The sequence below is a fragment of the Oryctolagus cuniculus genome, chromosome 5 (genome assembly GCF_051225735.1).
Source record: "Oryctolagus cuniculus isolate XC-2025 breed Fujian yellow rabbit chromosome 5, ASM5122573v1, whole genome shotgun sequence".
Lineage (NCBI taxonomy): Eukaryota > Metazoa > Chordata > Mammalia > Lagomorpha > Leporidae > Oryctolagus > Oryctolagus cuniculus.
In genome coordinates this window covers 37,692,358-37,706,253 of record NC_142871.1, presented here as the reverse complement: position 1 = coordinate 37,706,253, position 13,896 = coordinate 37,692,358, and the positions used below count along the sequence as shown (strand labels likewise).

At 38.5% G+C, this 13,896-nt stretch overlaps 1 protein-coding gene across 6 annotated transcripts in view; it reads left to right on the top strand.

Moving 5' to 3' along the window:
* Nucleotides 1–9,687, top strand: part of AKAP7 (A-kinase anchoring protein 7) — a 162,672-nt gene extending 152,985 nt beyond the window's left edge. For 4 of the 6 annotated variants that reach the window (XR_016233751.1, XM_051855333.3, XM_089332676.1 and 1 more), the window contains one exon: nt 8,537–9,687. Coding sequence is in view for 4 of the 6 variants with exons in the window: in XM_051855333.3 (XP_051711293.1) it covers nt 8,537–8,739 (203 nt within the window). In the remaining 2 variants the exon portion in view is untranslated. Of the gene's footprint in view, nt 1–7,654 lie in introns of all 6 variants that reach the window. The other 2 variants (XR_016233750.1, XM_051855334.3) reach the window with 1 other exon arrangement.
* Nucleotides 9,688–13,896: the final 4,209 nt, after the last annotated feature.

The following is a 13,896-nucleotide window of genomic DNA, read 5'->3' as shown; positions in this document are numbered from 1 at the left end:
GGTTTATTTCTCATTTTAAGTAGGTATATGAAGTAAGCCATTTAGACCAAGAAAGAATATTTTGTTCTTACCAAGTTTGTTGCTTAGCTCAGGAATATTTTTTGTATGAACTTTCTTTGGAAAAATCAAAAGGTGGTTTGTGTGCATTGTAGACACGTGTTGAGCTGCCATTGTTACCTAGGCTTTAGTTAAAACGAATGTAAGCATTTATCTGAGGTTACTGAGAGACACCTTATGCAACCTTATGCAAGTAAGAAGAAAAACAGGGCGTCAACATGCCTCTTTGTTACTAAATCAAACTAAGTCTTCTGACTGTGGGGACACAAATAGGGGCCCACTGGAGTGAAGACAGAGATTCTTGAATTGCTCTGTTCTTCAAGGGTTCTGTGGTAAGTCTTCATTTAGGCTCTCTGGGGACTCATGTTAACAGCTTGCGAATGCCTTGCAGAAATCATAAGGGGAGGCTGCCGTCCAGGGCAGAAGTAAGACTGATTTGTAAATCTGCTTGTTCCTTCGATTGTTAGGTTAGTTAATTAGTTAGTTATTATAGGTGGTAAATATTTGTTCCATAGTTCAGATATTTTCTTATTGACCAGGTTTGTTAAGTAAAGTAGATACAGTTTTGAATGTGGATGTTTTTCAAGTTTTTTCTCTTCATTTCTCATGTTAATGTGATATTAATATGAAGAGAACAGATTCCATGTAGTTAGAATTCTAAGAATATCGTGATACTTCCCTTCCTTCCTCCCTCTTGCTCATTTCTCTTTTCATTTCCTTTCCTTTCTCTCTCTCTCTTTTTTTTTTAAGATTTATTTATTTTACTTGAAAGTGATGGTTACACAGAGAGAAAAGGAGAGGCAGAGAGAGAGAGAGAGAGAGAGAGGTCTTCCATCCACTGGTTCACTCTCCAATTGACTGCAATGGCCGGAGCTGCGCCGACTGTAGCCAGGAGCCAAGAGTTTCTCCTGGTCTCCCTTGTGGGTGCAGGGGCCCAAGCACTTGGGCCATCTTCTACTGCTTTCCAAGGCCATAGCAGAGATTGTCTCAGAAGTAGAGCAGCCAGGACTCGAACCAGCACCATATGGGATGCCGCCGGCACTGCAGGAGGCTTTACCTGCTATGCCACAGTGCCGGCCCCTCATTTCCTTTCCTTTCTCCATTCTTTTTTCTTGCTTATTTTTGAGACAATATTTTTAATTTACATTATAAAGGTTTAGCATTCTTCTAAATAAAATGTTCAGCAAGTAAAAAGTATAACAGCAAAGTTCAGTAGGAAGGACCATAAAGAATAGTCAAATGAAAGATGTCCATTTCACTCATAAATAGTAAATTTTAAGATAATCACAGATCACTAAAACTATAGTAGTCTATCATTCTTTTTTTTTCTCCAGAAAGCTTTTATTTAAGATACACAAACTTCATGCATTTCATGAATACAACTTTAGGAACACAGTGAATCTTCCCACTGTGCCCACCCTCCCACCTGCTCTCCCACTCTGCTCCATTCTCCCTCTCCTATTCCTTTCTTATTTTTTACTAAAATCTATTTTTCAATTAACTTTATACACAGAAGGTTATATCTAAGTAAAGAGTTCAATGAAATTGTGGAAAAAAACCTGTTCATAAACAGTTTTTTGATTTCTCTTTTTATTTTTCCTATGACCCACTGTTCATTCAGGAGCTTGTTCAGTCTCCATGTGTTTGCATATGGCCTAGAGATTCTTGAGTTGTTGATTTCCAGTTTCATCCCATTGTAGTCAGAGAAGATGCATGGTATGATTTCAGTTTTTTTGATTTGCTGAGGCTTGCTTTATGGCCTGCCCTGTAGTCTATTCTAAGGAAAGTTCTGTGCACTGGTGAGAAGAATGTGTATTCTGTAACTGTAGGATGAAAAGTTCTGTAGATATCCATTAGGTCCATTTGGTCTGTAGTGTTGATTAACTCTGCTGTTTCTTTGATGATTTTCTATCTGGTTGATCTGTCCATTGCTCAAAGTGGGGTATTGACACCCTCCATTACTATTATATGGGAGTCTGTGTCTCTTTTAGAATCATTAACATTTCTTTTAAATAGCCAGATGTCCTGTAATTACATGCATATACATTTATTATAGTCACATCTTCCTGTTGAATTGATCCCTTAAACATTGCATAGTGCCCTTCTTTGTCTCTTTTAACAGTTTTTGTGTTAGTCTGTTTTGTCTGATTATTTTTATGGCTATACCAGCTCTTTGGTTTCTGTTAGCATGGAATATCTTTTTCCATGCTTTTACTTTCAGTCTGCAGGTATCTTTGTTGGTGAGATGTGTTTCTTGTAGGCAGCACATAGATGGGTTTTGTTTTTTAATCCATTCAGCCACTTTGTATCTTTTAATGGAGAGTTGAGGCCATTTACAATCAAGGTGACTTTTGATAAATAACAACTTGGCCCTGCCATTTTCCCATAAATGTTCCTATTGTTTACTTTGGATTTCCTTTATACTTTTATTGGGAGAATTTCTGCCTTTACCTTCTTTCAGGGTGATGACCATGTTTCTGTGTGTAGCACATCCAGCATTTGTTGTTTGTTGATTTCAGTCTGAAAGTCATTCTAACTGGAGTGAGGTAAAATGTCCTTGTGATTTTGATTTGTATTTCCCTGATGGCTAGTGAATATTTTTTTTCATATGTCTATTGGCCATTTGACTTTCCTCTTTTGAAAAATGCCTGTTAAAGTCCTATGCCCATTTCTTAACTGAATTGTTTTGTTGTTGTTACTGAGATTCTTGTAGCTCTTTATAGATTATGGATATTAATCCTTTATCAGTTGTATAGTTTGCAAATTATTTCTCCCATTTCTTTCAGTTGCTTCTTCACTTTGCTGAGTGTTTCTTTTGCAGTGCAGAAGCTTCTCGATTTGATGGAATCCCATTTATCAATTTTGGCATTGATTATGCGTGCTTTTGGAGTCTTTTCAAGAAGACTTTGCCTATGCCAACATCTTGAAGGATTTCCCCAATGTTCTCTAGTAATTTGATGGTATTGGGTCGTAGACTTAGGTCTTTGATCCATTTTGAGTGGATTTTTGTGTAAGGTAGGGGTCTTGCTTCATAATTCTGCATGCAGAGATCCAGTTTTCCCAGCACCATTTGTTGAAGAGACTGTCCTTGCTCCAGGGATCGATTTTAGCTCCTTTGTCAAAGATCATTTGGTTGTAGATGTGTGAATTGATTTCTGGAGTTTCTGTTTTGTTCTGTTGGTCTACACATCTGTTTTTGTGCCAGTACCATGCTGTTCTGATTATAACTGCCTTGTAATATGTCTTGAAATCAGGTGCTGTAATGCCTCCAGCTTTGTTTTTATTGTTTAAGATTGTTTTATCTATTTGAAGTCTCTTGTGTTTCCATATGAATTTTGGCATCTTTTTTATATTTGAGAAGAATACCCTTGGTACTTGATAGGAATTGCATTGAATCTGTAAATTGCTTTTGGTAGTATGGACTTTTTTTGTTTTTAGTATGGACATTTTGATGATATTGAGTCTTCTAATCTATGAACATGGAAGATTTTTCCATTTTTTAATGTCTTCTATTTCTTTCTTTAATGCTTTATAATTTTCATTGTAGAGGTCTTGACATCCTTGGTGAAATTTATTCCAAGGTATTTAATTTTCTTTATAGCTATTGTGAATGGGATTGATCCTGGAAGTTCTTTCTCAGCTGTGGCATTGTCCGTGTATACAAAGGCTGTTGATTTTTTGGTGTTAATTTTATATCCTGCCACTTTACCAAATTCATTTATTAGTTCAAATAATTTCTCAGTGGAGTCTTTTGGATCCCCTCTAAATAATCATGCTATCAGCAAATATGGATAGTTTCACTTCATCTTCCCAATTTGTATCCCTTTGATTTCTTTTTCTGGCCTGATGACTTTGGCTAAAACTTCCAGGACTATATTAAATATTAATAGTGAGATTACATATCCTTGTGTGGCTCCAGATCTTAGTGGGAAAGCTTTCAATTTAATAAGTTGCTGATTGTGAGTTTGTCATAGATTACCTTGATTGTGTTGAGGAATGTTCCCTGTATACCCAATTTGCTTAAGGTTTTCATCATGAAACAGTGTTGTATTTTATCAGATGCTTTCTCTGCATCTGTTGAAATAATCATATGGTTTGTTCTTCAGTGTGTTAATGTGATATATCATGTTGATTTGCGAATGTTGAACCATCCTTGCATACAGGATAAATCCCACTTGGTCCAGGTGAATGATCTTTCTGATGTGTTGCTGGATTCAATTAGCTAGCATTTTATTGGGGATTTTTGTGTCTGTTCATCAGGAAAATTGATCTATAGTTCTCAATATCTGTTGTATCTTTTTCTTGTTTAGGAATTAAGGCGATCCTTTCCTCATAGGAGGAGTTTGGGAGGATTCCCTCTTTTCAATTGTTTTGAATAGCTTGAGAAGAAATTATTGGAATTAGTTCTTTTTTAAAAAAAGGATTTTATTTATTTGAGAGGTAGAGTTATAGACATAAAGAGGAAGAAACAGAGAGAAAGCCTTCCATCTGCTGATTTACATCCCAAATGGCCACAGGTGCTGGAGCTGAGCTGATCTGAAGCCAGGCGCTTCTACGTGTCTCCCATATGGGTACAAGGGCCCAGGCATTTGGGCCATCTTTGACTGCTTTCCCAGGCCCGTAAGCAGAGAGCTGGATGGGAAGAGGAGCAGCCAGGCACGAACAGGTGCCCATATGGAATGCCAGCACTGCAGGTGTAGGCTTTAGTCTACTATGCCACAGTGTCAGCACCTAGTTCTTTTTTACGTCTAGTAGAATTCAGCAGTGAAGCCATCTGATACCAAATCAGCAGCTGCTGAATAAAGACATCAATAAATAGGTTTGTAAATGCTTAACAGTTTAAGAAAACCAGTTAGATGTGTTTTATGCATTGCACTATCCCTGTAATCTGGAAAAGCTCTGGACATACAGTACATCCCCTTCACACATTTGTTCAAAGTAAAGTGGCCGTGTACTCTCCATGTGCTTAGAATTACTGGAACGCAGTGGAGGCTTATCACTTCCACCTGGGCTTGTCTGGGAAGGCTCATGGAGGCGTTTGATTTTAATTGTTAAAAGAGTGGGAGGGCTGTTTAGAAACAGGGAATGATGTGGAGTCCCCTAAAAAGATGTTGAAAACTGTGTATGGCAGTGAGGCAGTGGGAGGTGGTCAGATTGCAAAGACAAATTTTGGAAAGCATTGGAAGACAAGCTTAACTTTCCCTGTAGAGTGGAAAGTCTGGGGGTATTTTAGAGATGTTAATCTAGAGGTGTGATAACCAGATGCATTGAAGAAAGGAGAAACTGTCAAGTCCACATTGACAGGGCTCAGTATTAAGTGGGTTGATGAGAAAGGAACACAAAGATGGTGACAGTCTTGTTTTGAGCTTGATTGACTTGCATAATAGTGAAAGCTAAACAAAAATAGGACAGCCAGAAGGGAGAATTAGCATTTTTTGGGGAAGCTTTTTGTGTTTTAAAATCTCCTAATGTTTAAAGTTACAGGAACACTTCATTGTGGACCCTTATAAATCACAGAATTACAATATTAGACTTGAGAGGGATCTTGGAGATTGAGTTATTAATTAAATTCAAATGCCACAGCCCTGGTATCTTACCGAAGAGAAAGCTGGTAGGTTCAGGAACAGCCCACAGGAACTCTGGCCTAGAAACACAACATGAATAGAGTGACAAGTTCAGAGAGCCAGTTCTAGTATGTGTGTGTGTGTGTGTGTGTGTTTAAGATATTATTTGAGAGGCAGAGTTATAGACAAAGAGAAAGGTCTTCCATCTGCTGGTTCACTTCCCAAATGGCCACAACAGCAGGAGCTAGGCTGATCCAAAGCCAAGAGCTTCTTCCAGGTCTCCCATGTGTGTGCAGGGGCCCAGGCACTTGGGCCATCTTCCACTCCCAGGCCATAAGCAGAGAGCTGGATTGGAAGAGGAGCAGCCAGGACAGGAACTGGTGCCCATATGGGTTGCTGGTGCGGGAAATGGAGGCTTAGCCTACTACACCACAGTGCCGGCCCCAATCCCAGTGGAGTTAACAAGCATTCTTTCATTTGAACTTTGATTTTCCCTTTTAAATGTGAAGAGCCCTTAGGTAAGTAGTTTTAGGTACCATATTTGGTGATGTTATCTATACAACATAAGCACTTGTGTTGTGAGAGTAAGATAAAGTCCTTTAAGTATTAAGCAATATACTCATTCTTACTGCAATATAAACTTGCCTCCCAATTAAGTGACATTATTAATTATTTTCTTTATCTTCCTTTTAATAATATCCTGACATTTGTTTTTAGTATGTTATATACAGTTATCACTGAGTTGAAGTTTATTCAACTCTAAACACATTTTTTATTGCAAATGTTCTATCTTGCACTATTGGGTCTTTGGTGCCATATTGTCACATTTGTGGGGAAAGCCTGCTACCATTAGCATCTCTGTCTGGGCCTTAACCCATCCTCCCTTCTACTTGGGTGTCACTGGGAAGAACAGGACTGGTTATAGGTAGACTTGGTCCTACACGTGTTACAGACAAGTGGTAGGGCTCTGAAGGAAAGTTGGGCTGGGTCTCACCTTGGGCATACCTCTTCAATGCTTTTAACATGAGAAGATGGAAAAGCTTCCTGCTCACACCCTTTGTGTCTGCCTGTACTAGGATCAGAGATGCAAGTGCATGACTGGCTTTGCCTTCTGAAGCCCCTGAGTGATCTCCAAAACTGAGCTTGCCAAATGTGTGGGCATTCTGATGACTTCTTTGCCTCCAACCATCTGACTGCCCAGGGCTACAGCTTAATAGAGCGAGATGAGGGCCTGGATGGAAGGCTGAGCTGCTTTCCCAGTTAAAGGAGACAAGGAAGAGAGTGGCTGGGAAATGTGTGTCGCATGAGAATAGTTGGGAACCAGCTCTTGTATAGTGAAATGAACACTGGGATAATTAAACCTAGATCTTTGCTAGTTGGGAAGAAAAACAGCTGTAAAGTATTAACATCTAATAATTTATCATCACGAGCCTAACTCTTCTTTGAAGAAAGTCCTATTTCTTAAATTGCAGTGATAGCCCTGAGAATAAAAAGAATATTCGTTTTACAAGCTGATTTTCAACCAGTTCCTAACAGTGGTAACTGCCTTTGTCTTCATGGGAAGGTGGAGGATTTAACACTCAAACTATAAGCCAAACATTTTAAAATCCTAAGTGATGACATGATCAGGAAAGCTAGATTAGCTGAGATTTAGCCTTGGAGAAGGCAAGGCACGCACAAGTGTCCTTGGTAAACTCAGGTGGGGGGCACATGCACTTTAATAGTAGTGATTAGCCTTGAATGAGAGAACAGCAGAAATTCCATGTAGAAACGGGGAGCTGCCATCATTGTTAGCTAGCATATTTCCCAGATTGTGAGAGGTGAACTACTTTTCAACCCAAAGACTTCAGGAATAGGCAGACTCCTGCTTCTGCAGATACAAAATGAAAAGTCAACCCCCTAGTCTTGTAGATCTAATTGACCAGACTTAAGGACACTTGATCTTTTTCACTAACTGAACAAGCTGGGCCTTGCATGCCGAGTTTCTATGGCAATATGACTCAGTGACCTCTCTTCTCTGTTGTGGAATGTAGGTGAAAAGGATGGAGGGGAGCCTGACGATGCTGAACTGTTGAGGCTCAGTAAGAGGCTGGTGGAGAATGCGGTGCTCAAGGCTGTGCAGCAGTATCTGGAAGAAACACAGAACAAAAAGCAGCCAGGGGAGGGGAGCTCTGTGAAAACTGGCGAGGCTGAGCGGAATGGCAATGACAGTGATCACAACAGGAAATGAGGCCGGAACACAGGCTCCCGCTGCGCTGTGGAAAGCATCCCTGCTCCCTTCTGCTGAGTCCAGGGACTGACTTGCAGTGTGCTGTTTGTCTCGTGTCCAATCCGTGGAGATTGCCTACTACTTTTCATGACCGACGTGTTTGCATTTCTGGAACACAACAGAAGAGAAAGAGTGCTGGCACTAGCCGAGGAAATTAATTTATGAAAGAAGAATGGCCCGCGTTTCATGTGCCCTCAGCTATGCACAAGGGAGAGAGGGGACTTTGGGTTATGCCTCCTGGACTCAGATTAAAGGCCATAGGAGAGGCCTTGCCATAAATGGAATCCTGCCATTTATATTGCTTAGCAGGGCATTCAACTATTTTATCTGAGGCCAAAACTCACACACAGCTCTCAAGTGCTAAGCGTAAAAGAATCATTGTTGAGATTATCCATCTGTACAGTTAGTCCCTAATATTTTGAGTTTGTCCTAAGTGTGCTGTCACTATGCATTGATCCTGATTTACAGTAAATTATGTTTGATGTATATATTTTTATATATTTTTGGCAAAATGCAACCTTTTCTATAAAATGTGAGCAACATTTTAAAGGTTTTTTTAATCCTATTTTGATAAGTCAGTGTGCCATGTTTGATGTTTTCCATTGACATTTGTATGTTAAATTTTTTGTATAATTTTTTTCCTTAGGCAAGAAACCAATTGAAATCCAAGACTTAATTAACGAAGCTTTGCATCGAGAAAGAATGAAATTGAAGTCCAAAGTGAAACAGATAAAGGAACTTTTATTAAAGCCGGAGACTCAGGCTAAAATTAGGAGGGAGCTTTTTGAAGAAAGACTTATTCACAATAATCAAGGAAATGATGTTGATTTCAGTATGACTTTGACGTAAGCACTACGTGATAAAATAGTTTATGATATATTTTCAGATTACTAAATAGCTCTTTGGTGAATGCCAAAGAACTGTTCTGGTAGTGTTTGCACAACAGCAAACCAATACTTGGTAAGGAATTAACAATTTCTTGCCAAATAATACTGACTTTGTGCCCCCCCCCCCTTTTAGCTAAACTTGTGTCTTAAAATGTTTTTTTTCTGTAATGTTATTTCATAGAGATTACTTCTTAATTAGCTGTTGTGAGATGTTCCTCGGGTCCTTGCAGGTATAAACAGACTGTGAAAAATTATTTACAGACTAACAACAACAATACAACTCAAACCCAACACTATTTTAGGGTCCCCTGCCCTCTCTTAATCTGATTGCTGTTGTTAAATCAAGATAAGCATTGTCTCCATGTTTATATATCTAGTGTAACTTTTAAGGAGAATTTGAATGTTTATTGAACATTAGTACTTGAAAGAAGATTTATAAATGTAATAATTGCAATTACTGATTAAGTGATATATGGATATATGGATATATAATATCCATATGTGTTATTTTTCACTGATCAAAATGAAGTTTGCTTTTTCATTTCTTCATGAATGAATGTTTTGGACTTTTTTTTATACTTTTTTGAGGTTAAGGCCCAGGTCTTACCATATCCCTGGTAATCCAAATTTGTTTGCACTGATTCATTTTTAAAGAGCGTTCTTGAAAAATGTTCTATAATGGTGGTTATTGGTAATGGCTTTTTCAAGTCATTGTGAAATTGCTGCTACTAATAAATCATGACAGAAGGGGAAATGACTGGACATCAAATATGTAATCATTTCAAATATAGACTCCACTTTGCTCATGGATTTTTAGCTATTTTTTCACAGGGTATATTATACTGCATTTATTTATAAATGAGTTTATGCATTTTCATGTCTCTTAATAAATGCATTGTTTTCCCTTGTTGCCTTTTCTCATTTATTTCCTCACTCACGGAAGTTGTTGGAGTTGTGTTGGGACAATGAAGCCATAAGCAGGAGCCCTGATTATTTCACTGTTTCTTCACTTTTATATCCCTGTCCTTCATACTAAGATAGTATAGTTGCCAAGGCACCCTCAAGTTTAGAATTTTAAATCATTTCAAATCAGCACGCTTCATATGATATTAACAACAAATCATTAAATTAAAAAAAAAAGCTAAGCAGCATCTTATAAACAGATAATTGTGTGTCCCTGAAGTGACTTGGATAGCAAAGGTGAAAGGGGAGGATCCATCCGTTGCTGCTCACCATGAATCTTTTCTGTTTGTAGATCCCTCCTTAAGTCGACCCTTGGGATAGAAAGCACACGTATTTTTATTCTTGCCTTTTCAGTTGAGGAAACACACATGCCAAGAGGTCAGTGCCTTATCCAAGGCCGCTCTGCTATTAGGGAACTGGTTTTGAACTGCAACCCAGGTTCGTATCTCAGTGTTCCAGTACTATTTTCACCATCCCATCATCTAAGTTAACAGTATTTCAGGAGAGGTAGCTTTTCTCAGCATGTGTCTATAAATATCCTCCAGGAGCAATTCCCAAACCATCTGAATAATTTGAAAGCCTAAAAATAGTATACTTTTTGCAATCTAGGGTTTCACTTCTGTAATTTTAGTTGAGACTCAATTTCCATTTGTTAAATACCTGGTAAGGCCCAGGCTGTATTGCCGGTGATTTAGGTTCATAATTAATTTTCTCCCCTCCAGTGACCCTGTTAAGAAGTAATTAGTACTTTTACAGATTAGGAAATTGGGACTGTGTGTGGTTAAATGGCCCAAGGTCATAAAGCTAATAAAAAGTAGGGCTAAATTTAGACTCTGATCTGTTCAACACTCTTTCCACAGTGTGACACTTACTCTTGGTACCAAGTGCAATATATTTCACAAATTAAGGATGTGTAATGAAAGAAAAGTCACTTTTTTTTTTAACTAAACCAGCTTCCTTGAATCCCTGAATTTCTATGAAAATATATGGGGGCAATCAGCTTATGTGATAGAATTAGGAAAAGCACACATCCAGATACTTAATTTAAGGATTAAGGATTCTAATCCTTATCAATGAAATATATCCATTTAAGCAGGTTTATAGACAGTGGAAAGTAATAAAATTTTTTCATTTTCCATTTAAAACCGAACAAAACATTAATTTGTAAAAAAATATAAGTTTGGGATCTCATGTTTTATATGACTATATTCCCATGGATCAGAGCCATGAAAATGCTCATTGAGTCACTTAGCAAGAGTATGTTGTCCTCAACTGGTACTGTATACGTTATAGCCTTGTCTTCTGACAGTCAGTTTGCATAGTTTGAGACAGAGTGCCTGCTGGGGCTAGAAGGTACACTGTGGCTTCTAGAGTTGGGTCCACCACTGACGTGTGAACTTGAGCAAATCAGATCACTTTTCTGAGTCTTGCTTATCAACTCGTAGTTTGAAAAGTTTGGGCCAGGTCATTTCTAAGGATTGTAGAGCACTGTACTCTTGTCAGTGCCACTGTCTCTGCTGCCACTAGGGAAAACCTTCTTGACTGGGCCGCATAAGTCCATCTGTTAGGAATAGAGGCTTAGAGTTCTCGAATATTTTATATTCTTATTCCCTTGTGTTAGTTTTTAACTTCAAAGAATTCCCAGTGGCAACATATTCATATTTGTAACCAAGATCCAAGTTTTTGGGGCATCAGTCAATGAAAAAATAGTAGATCCTATGTGAAATTTTCTTTTTGATTAACATAATACTTGTACATTTTTATAAGGTACAATAAAATATTTCAACTCATATATACAGCATAAGTTGGTCCAGCCATGTAATTAGCATAATTAGCATTTCCATTTCCTTATCTGTGTCTGGAGCCTGTAAGTCCTCTCTTTTAGGTCCTCATACAATGTGTAATGCAGTATTCTGAACTGTAGTCTCCCTGCTGCTATGGAGCCCTCGAATTTATTACTTGTATTTGACAACATTTTGGTCTGACCTCCCTCTATTCCCACTCTTCCTACCCTTGCCATTCTATAGTAGACACTATTCTGAGTTGATATTGACTTTAAAATCTCCTTCTACATATGAGAGAGAACATTGGTATTTTCCTATGTCTGTCTTATTTCACTTAATCCCAGGTCCATCCTTTTTGCTGCAAATGTCAGGATTTCCTTTTCTTTTTTAATTGGCTGAGTAATGTTCCATTGTGTGTGTGATATATGTATATGTATCCATTCATCCATTCATCCCTCCCTGGACACCTAGGTTGACTCCATATTTTAGCTATAGTGAGTAAGGCTGCAATGAAAAAGGGAGTGTAGATGTCTCCTTGATACATGGATTTCATTCCCTTTGGATACATACCCAGAATTGGGATAGCTAGGCCATAGGCTTCTACATGAATATTTTGAGGGATGTCAAAGAGTAGTAGTATTTTCAGCAACAGGACAAGATTTGAATTTAGTTCTATTTACAGATTTTTAGATTATTATTATATCAGTCTACTTCTCAGTGTGGACTATAGAACTTTGAGATGCACTAGAGTTAAAACTAGAGCATACTTATGATACAAGCTGTTCACTCCAAAACCCCAAAAGAGTCACTTCCCCATCATCCCAACAACCAGATGTTCTGTAAGGAGGTAATTAAAACAGTTTGACTTCATGCTGTAGACGTCCTTTTAGGCCCAATACCAGTAAGATGTATTTGCTCCTCTGTACTCACTCATAGGTACATAAACCAGCAAACTGAGAACTTATTTCATTATACAATGACAACAAACCTATAGTATCTCCAAACATGACTGATAAATGAATAACCTGCCATCATTCATTATTTCAAAAATTCAAGTCTTGTTGAGGTTGATTCGTTCTGAGAGGAGGAGCGTGGTGGGGGCAAGAGGCACGGAGTCACCACTCAGACCCCGGGAGTCGGGTGAAAGCAGGCCAGAGGCGAGCACCACAGGCTTGTTTATTGTAGTTGGTACAGCAGCTTAAATAGCCAAGGCAGCCAGTCCAGTCAAGGGGGCGGTTTATGCCCTAACCAATCACAGCCTGTTGCCAGACAGGCTCCGTTGCCAGGTGGGTTTCGAAGCCATTCCTGAGTAACTGACACTCGCTTGCCAGCAGCCATCTTGGCCTGGCCTTCTCATTCCACCACAAAGTCTCACCTAAATGAGCTATGTATTTAAACAAACTGTATGTGCATTCCTGACTTCCAATTTTTTCCATGTAGATCTCATATAATAATAAATAAGCCTGGTGTGTTTTAAAAATAGATTCTGGGTCCCTATATGAATTTGACAGTAGTACACATAGCAAGACAAACCCCTATTCATTTGCAATAAAAAAATGAATATTAGAGCAATCCACTCAGAATCAGGTCATTTAAAATTGATACCAGCTGTTGGACTTCTTTCCTAGATCACTGTATTGGGGATAATAAGGCTTATTTATAAGGTAATTTGAAAGCTTTGAAGGAAGGTGTGATTATCATTTCCAGTGTAGTGTGGCTGAAACTATTTATTTGTATCCATTAAACATAGCTGATGAATTCATTTGGGATGGTTTCAAAACGTAAGCTAATAGGTATTCCCCTACAGATTCCATCATTCATCACTTAGTGGAAGACCACGATCCTGTGACAGCATCAAAGATAGGAATAATAAAATTGAGAAATTAATTCATTATTTCCAGGAAACCTGTGTTGCTTTCCCTTTAATGATTCAAATCATTTCTGGAAAGCGAATATCCTATGACACGGAACTATATGTCATATGCTTTGTCTCGTCTTAGAGCCCTGCTTGTCGTACTTCCAACTTAGGCAGCTTTATGGTATTTCAGCTCTTGTTCTTCAGTGACCGTATAACAAATTGGTATAACACTTCACATTACTCCACAGCTCCTGCCCAGCCCCCGCCAGGCACAATGTCACCGTGATGTCTGAACCAAGTGCGCTGTAATTTCTTCACTGATTTTTTTTTCTGACCACGTCCATTTTATCTTACCCATTGTTTCAGAAAAAAATCCTTTTGAAAACACTCGTGTGGGATGTATAAAGTTGTAGGAGGTGAGAGGACAAAGAAACAAGTCCCTTTGCAGCTGGATAAGAATTACAGTGCTTTGGAAAGACACAAAAATGACACGCATTAATCCAAAGAATACCTC